This window comes from Rhododendron vialii, chromosome 3a, assembly GCF_030253575.1.
Source record: "Rhododendron vialii isolate Sample 1 chromosome 3a, ASM3025357v1".
Lineage (NCBI taxonomy): Eukaryota > Viridiplantae > Streptophyta > Magnoliopsida > Ericales > Ericaceae > Rhododendron > Rhododendron vialii.
Genome location: NC_080559.1, coordinates 10,274,455 through 10,283,825, shown reverse-complemented (window position 1 = coordinate 10,283,825; position 9,371 = coordinate 10,274,455). Strand labels below are relative to the sequence as shown.

Below are 9,371 nucleotides of genomic sequence, written 5' to 3'. Positions count from 1 at the left end.
AAAAATAATATACTTTGGAAAATATAAATAATTTTTTAAAATGTCCAAAATAGTAACATGGACATTTATTAAGGGACGGATGGAGTACTTTTTAGACTTCTCTCTTGGAGACAGATAATTAATCCAAAAAATAGTATAACGCAAAACATACAAAACGGGAAAAAAAAGTGTACAAGAACCCTTTATTGTGTTTACGTTAGTGATTAATCTATGCAGCATAATTTTTTAGTTTATCTTTATTTAATTTTTTTTTTTTTGCATTTGTTAGTTCTACGGCAAACTTTATATGATATAAATTCGTCTCGACGAGAAGAATTAAAAAAGTAAAAAATTATGACTTTTACACAAGTAAAATCTCAAAAAGTCAGTTCTTAAACTTTTTCTTAGATATTTTTCAAAATACTTGTGTAAAAGTTATATTTCAATTTTTTACTTTTTCGGTTTCTCTCGTCGAGACAAACCTATATTATATAAAAATTTAGCGTAAAACTAACAAACACACACACAAAAATTAAATAAAAACTAAATTAAAAAATTATGATATATAAATTAATCTCTAGCATGAATGGGGCTGACCGTTGCGTTAAGGACTACGGGCTGATTACCCCCAAAATTTGAAAAGTACAGGGTTTATTAACCTGTAAATACGCTTCTATACGTAGACAAACCAATCCAGCGTGTGTACAGTAGAGAGAGAGATGAAAAATTCACGTCGCCGTCGGTATCTGACGGCAGTGGCCGCCGGCGAACGGAGTGGGGTTGTCACCTAATTTTAGTTTCTTTGTTTATATATGAGCCTCACACTTCTTGTTCCAACATGCAGTTGGGGGGCTATGTGGCTTTCTCTCTCAAACAAATAATTAGTAAGAGAGAGAAACCAAAAAACCTCAAACAGAAACCAAAATAGAGAGCTTCCATTACAAAAACACGTTCTCTCTCTCTCTCTCTCTCTCTCTCTCTCTCTCTCTCTCCATAATCATTCTACCTCTCTGTTTCCACGTTCACATTTCTGCTTCTGTACTCCTCTGATTACAGAAGCAAAGGCCTTTATTTCTATTTCTCGCAAAAACAACATCACAGGGCATTGAGTGAGATTATTTGCTCATAAACCTCTACATTCTTCGGTTTATCAATGCAAAATGCTCTTTCTTTCTCTAGCTTCTTAGGTCCAAACATGGTTTTTGCTTTCTGAATTTTAAAGCCACCACCGTTAATTTGCTTCACCCAGAAGCAAAATCAGAAAAGACAATTATTCCTCTCTTTTTCCCCAAAGAAGGCCCCTATATATTCAAACAGATCTCGTTGAATTTTATCATTTAAAAACAAACTCTGTTTTCCTCTGTTTTAGCAATGGATCGTCTTTCGTCGACGACCCTGATTCCGGACGCGATTTCGGGCGCCAGAGACGACATTTCCCAGCAGATTTCAATGATTTGGGAGCAGATCAAGGCTCCGTTGATCGTCCCTCTCCTGAAACTGGCCGTTCTCCTGTGCTTGATAATGTCCCTGATGCTCTTCACCGAGAGGGTGTACATGGCCGTCGTGATCACCCTCGTGAAGCTGTTTGGACGGAAACCAGAGAAACGGTACAAATGGGAGCCATTGAAGGACGATATCGAGTTTGGTAATTCAGCTTATCCAATGGTCCTTGTTCAAATCCCAATGTACAACGAAAGAGAGGTCTCTCTCTCTCTCTCTCTCTCTCTCTCTCTCTCTCTCTCCACCATTGCCTCTCCTTCCCATTTTCCAAAACTTGTTTTTTTTCTGTGGTTGTTAATGGCGCACATTAAATACGCACAGGTGTATCAGCTATCAATCGGAGCTGCATGTGGGCTATCTTGGCCCTCGGACAGAATCATAATTCAAGTCCTGGACGATTCAACAGACCCCACTATCAAGGTAAAAAAAAAATATTTAAAAACCCAGATTTTTCCTTCTCCGAAAATGGGCAAAAACCCAGATTAAAACCCTCCATTCCGATCAAAACCCATTTCTTCAATTTTCTCATAATTTCACCAAATCAAAGTTTTATCATTACTTCTTTACCGTAGCATACAAACAGGGCCTTAGTCTGTTATACCCCTCTTCCCAGTAGTACCCATTTGTTCAAGTCCTTGAAAATGTGGTCATTAGTACACAAAACATGGTAGTCAAAACATAGTCGCTCGTCACCGTTTTTGTCAGTATGGCAGGTCAAACGTTGTTCCATCGACTTGAACCTGAGGCCACAAACACCGGCACCTATAGCTTCAAGTCATAATCGACTCGGTTGATGTATATGTGTAGTACGTGGTTGTATAAGGGTTTTGTGGTGTTTGTGTTTTTTTGGGTACAGGATATGGTAGAATTGGAATGCCAGAGATGGGCGAGCAAAGGGATAAACATAAAGTACGAAATCAGAGACAATCGAAACGGGTACAAAGCGGGGGCTCTCAAGGAGGGCATGAAGCGAGATTACGTGAAGCACTGCGACTACGTCGCCATCTTCGACGCGGATTTTCAACCCGAACCCGACTTCCTCTGGCGGACCATCCCTTTCCTCGCCCACAACCCGGAACTCGCCCTCGTTCAGGCCCGTTGGAAGTTCGGTAAGCCCTCCTAAACCGAAAAAAAAATTTCAGCGCAACAATTATTTGTAACGCCTTCTCGCGCCATATAAACTGCTTATACTAATAGATTTTGTTGAGCATTTTATTTGAGCAAAAATAAGTCAATTGGGTATGAATGATTACTTTTAATTGATTGAAAAGCTCGTCAAACTCCACAAAATGAGCTGTTTGATAGCTCAAAAGTTTATCAGAAGCGCACTACAACCGTGTGTTATCTCTAATTTAACTTTATTTCTATAAGTGTTTTTTTTATCTCTAATTACGATTAAAAAACTGTCGGTGATATATACATACACAGGTAGTATGCACGCAATGGCCCATATATTAAAGGTACTAGCAATTAATTTTTCCACAAGGGCGAGAACACGTGTCCGTTGTTATCTTGTTTGATAGTACAACTGTACAAGTATAAAGTTTCCAAATACTATTTGGACTAGCTATTTCCAGTACACTGTTGCTTCTTCCTGAAAGTTGTCTTGTGTGGTGCAGGGTGGGCTGCCCTACAGGGATTGTAGTGCGGTTGATTCGATCGTCTATTTTGATAATAGACGGTTCGGATTTTTATTCCGAGTAATAGATGGTTCATATTAATAGGAGTGTAGATTAAATGCGAACCGTCTGTGCCAATATGGACGACTAGATCGGCTTCATTACAACCCTGTAATGCGACTGTGCACTCTAGTATTTCCGAATCCGTGTGGTGCTGCTGGAAGAAGAGGAAGTACACCTGGAAATAGCCTTCTTCTTCTTTTTTCTTGAACCGAAAAATAGCCAGTTTTTTTAATGGGCACTTTTTGTTTGTGGTAGAATTACGCTAGAGCCCCATACCTTCTTTTTTTCTGGAAAAGCTGACAATGTCCTTACATGGTTAGCAAATAGCAAGAGGTAGTCTTCTAGATTTATGGGAGCAAGATCTGGCAAGAAAATCTTCTATCCTTCTTCAATTACAAAGGAAGGGCATGTTTGGAATTATACTCAATGGGTTCATATTCTTTCCGTTTCAAAACTCGGGATAGTTTGAATTTGGATCATATAGCACATGCTACTGTTCCGAGTCATTATTTATAGCAATGAATGATCCAGATTTGAACTCTCCCATCTAAGACCCGAGAAGATCCAAATCCATAAGCAATCATGCAAGGGTATATCTGTCCTTCACGCCCACCTACTTCCCTTAACTGACAAACAGTTGCATGTGCTATATGGCCTGGTGGTCCAAATTGGATTCATAATGCATATACTTTATTGTATGCAACACTAAATGCACGAATACACGCTTATGAAATTAAAAAAAAAATTACAAAAATGCTAGACAAATCTGTGTCACTGTGTGTAGGGGTGGACTTGTTTCCTGTTCATTTTGGGTAACCACCCAGTTCTTATATGGTACCATAGCATAGCAGATCTGGCCTCTTTTTCTGAACGGCAAATATAATTTCCATTCATCACGAGAATAAATCAAATCTCACCTCGATGATGGTTAAAAAAGTTATTCGTAAATCGTATTTTGTGACCTTTGGCTTTGAGAAGTAAATTTCCCATTCATCATAGTAACGCATTCATTTTCCAAGACCAATATGTTTGAGATCAAGTGATTACGATTTATCACAATCAAAATAGATCTGCGATGGGCCTGCGGGGCATGGCTAGACGGTCCGGTCCACCTTAATCATACGTGAATACGCATGTATAATTTGGTTGGCAAAGAATGATAATTGACACATTTTGTTGTTTGTGTGCAGTGAACGCAAACGAATGCTTGATGACAAGAATGCAGGAGATGTCACTGGACTACCATTTCACGGTGGAGCAAGAAGTGGGCTCATCCACTTATGCCTTCTTTGGTTTCAATGGTTAGACCCCACCCCTTTTAACTCTGTTTTTGTTTTCCTACTTTTGTTAATCAATTATGCTACATGCACGACAACACGAAACACAACCTCTCACACACATGTGGAGCCCACACACACTCGTGTTAAACATTTTATATAGTTTAGAAAAGAATGAGGAAATAGTGAAACTCTACCCATTTCACACATTCTCAAGCTCTTATGTACGGGATTTGGGGATTCTGTAGTGCACTACGGGGATGTAGTGCACAATCCGAACCGACCGTCTCGGCAATCAATGAGCCAGAATTTATCTCGGCCCTTGCAGATCTGAGCCGTCCATTGTCGAGATAAAAAAACTTGACCATTGATAGTTATGACGGACAGCTCGGATGGCGGACTACACCCTTGTGTCATGCCTTTTATTGTTCCATGTTTGTATTTGCATTTTACGAGTATAAATAAATTGAATCGTAATTTATCACTTCAAATGTATGGTAAAGATAGAGAGTAAATAATTCATTTGGATTATTTTTTTGTCTTTATTTAAAAAAAAATCACATTTGTTAGTTATTGTCGAATTTTTGTGAATTATTGGTTTGTCTCAACGAGAGAAATCGGAGAAGTACAAAATTATTATCGGAACTCAAAGACAAAAAATTTGGCTTAATGACTTATTTTTGTCTTTATTCAATAAATTTTGGGTTTCTTTCATCAATTTCTTTCTTTTTCAGATTTCCCTCATCATGATGAAGAAATAATTAAAAAAACTTGACACAAAACTAACAAATGTGAAAAAAAAAAAAAAAAGCCAAAAAAAATTATCCGATAGCCAAAGCACCCCTAAATGTTGTGCATTAACTCCATGTATTTTGACATTAATTGACTGTTTCTAATAATTGCCCTCCAAAGTTTATTATGTTGCAGTTAATGCATCCAACAGAACTCATTGAATACATGGTGTACAGTGTACTACTTGATCAATGAGGATTTGAAATTCAAATTAATGGCATTTACCCAAACAAAAAATGATCATTGAATGCATGATTTACTTATGGAATGATTACAGTAATTAATGAGATGATAAATGAGGATTTGAATTCAAATTGATCAGCAATAACAGTCCAATGAGGTGTCAATGGCATAACCGATTCAAATTTTAGAGCTAAAAAAAACATGAGAACTTATCTTGGCAAGACGGCTTCAACCAGACATGGGAAAATGTCATGTGTTGCGATGAACTCGGCATCGCTAATTCGTTAAGTCCTTCCATTTAGGGAAACAATTTTTCTCCAGTTTTGAGAAACAATAGAATTCTTTTGCAACTGTAGGGACTGCCGGCGTGTGGAGAATCGCCGCCATTAACGAGGCCGGAGGGTGGAAGGACCGGACAACAGTTGAAGACATGGATCTAGCTGTCCGGGCTAGTTTGAAAGGCTGGAAATTCCTTTACCTTGGTTCTTTGAAGGTGTTCTATTTTCGCTTTCTCTCCAGAATTTTGTTCTTGGTTTTTGCAATGCATCTAAGCGTACTTTTACTGATCCGTGTTCACTAAAGTGAAAGCCTTATCAGATTTTTGCGATGACATAGTGTTGTGGAATCACCGCCTTTTTTCCTTCCCAAAAAACGTACTAGCGAGCATATAACCCTAAGGGTCCGTGTGGATAAAAATGGTTTACACAAGCGTAAGAGATGTCATGCACTAGGATTGTTGTCAAGTCCTCATAATAGAGCTCTCAAAACCCCTAGGTAAACTATCAAACCTGAATTTGTGCTATTCTTATCGAAGAGCAACGTGAAATCCCTATTTTTCTAAAGAGACCCTTATGTTCATTTGAGCAATACTAGAGATTGAAAAATAATTCATATCTAATCTGTAAAAGGGGTGAAAAGATGCAAAACAGTTGGGCTGTTTTTTTTTTTCCAAAACAGTTTCCTCACTGGACAAGAAATGGTGAAGGAAGAATAAAACTGTTTTGCTTTTTCGGTCAAAACGGCTTCTGTGTGGGAGCGTCGGCTGCAATCAAGGAAACGAAAGCAATGCTAGATCTAGCTGATCATTCGTTGGAGTTCTGTGACTCAAACTTTGTCGTAGAGTGAGTGTTTGATTTCTGCTATTCCTTCACTTGGCCTTGTGCCTGCACCGTATGAATACGCATCCATTTATATCTTTGGTGAAAGGAGAAAACATATGTAGTACAAAAAAACAGAAAAGGAAGGTGCTAATAAGAAGATTGGCAACTTGGCTAATCGTTGCTCGAAATTTTCTGGACATTCAATTGCAGGTCACCAAATTAAACAAGAGTCTGAGCGGTTAAACTCAGTCCCGTTCAGCTCTATATGCAGATCATGTTTCAGATTAGGACCTAGTTTTTTATGCTGGTGGAGTAACTTACATATGCCAGTATGCAACGTTTTCCAATAGCACCGGTAATTCTAAGTTCTCGTACGCTTTTATCTGTATTGTAGGTGAAAAACGAATTGCCGAGCACATTCAAGGCCTACCGTTACCAACAGCACCGCTGGTCTTGTGGCCCTGCCAATCTTTTCAGGAAAATGGTAATGGAGATTGTAACAAACAAGGTCAGTTTACCCCAATTTGCAAATTTTCTTGAGACCAATCGCTATAGCCTGAAAGAAAGTCCTTATCCTTTGAGTTATGGTAATTGCAGAGAGTGACTACGTGGAAGAAGGTGCATGTAATCTACAGTTTCTTCATGGTTAGGAAGATCGTAGCCCACATTGTCACGTTTGTGTTTTACTGCGTTGTGCTACCGGCAACTGTGTTGGTACCGGAAGTTGAGGTTCCGAAATGGGCTGCAGTTTATATCCCTTCTGTCATTACCATTCTGAATGCAATTGGAACTCCAAGGTATGGTTTTCTAGCACATTGCTACTTCTTTATCTTCTTATGTTTAATTGTATTGAAATTCAAGGTTTATGTTTGCATGAGCACGAGGTAGCAGCAGATTTTGAATTCACGATCAAACCTTGCTTCATTAGTGCACTCTAGCCAAGTCAAGTAGCAATCGGGCATGTTTTGTGTCGTTTCTTGTTTTCCTGCTTTGTGTTCTCATTTTCTGAAAAACACTAATACTATCTCAAAATACCAAACTTTCGGAAACACCAAAAGATGCTTTCTAAATTCCAGAGAACTATTTTCTCACATAGAGGGAAATAAACGTTTTTTTGGTGGAAGAGCAAGAGCTTTCAATATATCGAACTTTTAATCGTTTGCCAAAACTGCAAAGAAAGAAAAATAAATATAAAGATACGAAGGGAACAAGGACGATATCTAACAGAATGTCCTATTTAAAGGTTGAATGTAATATGCTGTATCTGGTACAAGGGCATTATTTCGATTGATCTTGCAGTTCATTCTAACTGTCAATGAAACTTTCGTACTTTGACGCACAATCACAACCATCAGAGAAGTTTTGTAAAAGGAGATTCTCTTTGTCATGTACCCTACTTTGATCCCCTCAGGTCACTCCACTTACTGGTGTTCTGGATCCTTTTCGAGAATGTCATGTCACTACACCGGACCAAGGCCACCTTTATCGGTCTTCTGGAGGCCGGGAGAGTGAACGAATGGGTAGTCACTGAGAAACTCGGGGATGCTCTCAAGACAAAAGCAGGCGCTAAAGCGCCTAAAAGACCTCGCTTCAAGATTGGAGAAAGGTACAAGTTCTCAAATTCCGTTGTACTTTTGCAGAAAACACATCCAGAATGATATGGCAGTAATATCTTCTTTATCTTATCCTTCTCCAAATTTTCACAGAATCCATTTGTTGGAACTTGGCACTGGCCTCTACCTCTTCTTCTGCGGATGCTACGACATGGCCTTTGGGAAAAACCACTACTTCATCTACCTTTTCGTCCAAGCAATCGCCTTCTTCATCATGGGGTTCGGTTACATTGGCACCTTTGTTCCCAACTCGTAGCGCGCGGGTTTCAAGAGTTGATTTGTCAGTATCACAGTTTGTTTCTGCAATTCATCGCGCCGTGGTGGTGTTTCTCATCATTCGGCATCACATGTCAGTGCCGTCTTAAGCGATTTTCCTCTCCGTTTTTTTTCACAATTCTTCTTTTACCATCTTTGTAAAAATAAAAAAAAATAAAAAAACAGGAAAGGTTGTCATTCTTTTATGCTTTGAGAAGCATAAAAATAAGGAATTTGTTTGTGTATGCTCATATTCCCAATCCAAAGCAGTCACACAACTAAAATATGGATTTGGGAATGGGTAATACAAAGGAGATAAGGAGAATAAAGAAACAAAGGATGCAAAAGCAGAACATGGGTTGCCAAGAATTAGGTATATAGAATAGATAAAATCATCAAATGATTTGTTTGTAATTCTGATACTTCTAGCAGCTTGTATTTTTTTTTTTTTTTTGTTTCTCCGTTTTGATTCTGGCTGGGTTTGTTTCATGGGGAATAAACTGATGGAAACAGAAAACCTTCTCAAGTTTCATTCTTCAATCCAGTAATCTTCTTCTTCTTCTCTCTCTCTCTCTCTACATCTGTTTTGTGTTTGTGATTGTTTCTTCTTGTAGCGAACTGACTGGGATTTTGAGTCTTTGACCAACCGTATCAGGCCCAATCTGTTAAGGTTTTTTTATTGTTTAAGTATTTATTTCTCGTTTTACGAAATATGTCTTATCTCACAATACATCACCATTAATTCATAAAATAAATACCGTACTTATTTAGTTCATCAATGTGAAGTAGAAGTCATTATTTAGTTCATCAACATTAAGCAAGAATTAATAATTTAATAGCAATTCAGTGAAACAGTAAAATCTTAAGGGCTTTTACGAACTTTACCAAGTGGATGCCCATCCACAAATCCCAGAAAGGAACTACAGTAGTGGACCATGAAAGAACCGTTTTGTAAAACAAGTGGTTTTCACAGGCCAGCCCGTAAATTAG

At 38.3% G+C, this 9,371-nt stretch overlaps 1 protein-coding gene across 1 annotated transcript; it reads left to right on the top strand.

Moving 5' to 3' along the window:
• Positions 1-666: 666 nt before the first annotated feature.
• LOC131318398 (glucomannan 4-beta-mannosyltransferase 9) lies at positions 667-8,943 on the top strand. The gene is made up of 9 exons (XM_058348116.1): positions 667-1,680; positions 1,801-1,899; positions 2,336-2,588; positions 4,352-4,462; positions 5,770-5,906; positions 6,908-7,021; positions 7,111-7,310; positions 7,925-8,119; positions 8,220-8,943. The coding sequence occupies exons 1-9, from the start codon at positions 1,351-1,353 to the stop codon at positions 8,380-8,382; spliced, it is 1,602 nt and encodes a 533-aa protein (XP_058204099.1). The 5' UTR covers positions 667-1,350; the 3' UTR covers positions 8,383-8,943.
• Positions 8,944-9,371: the final 428 nt, after the last annotated feature.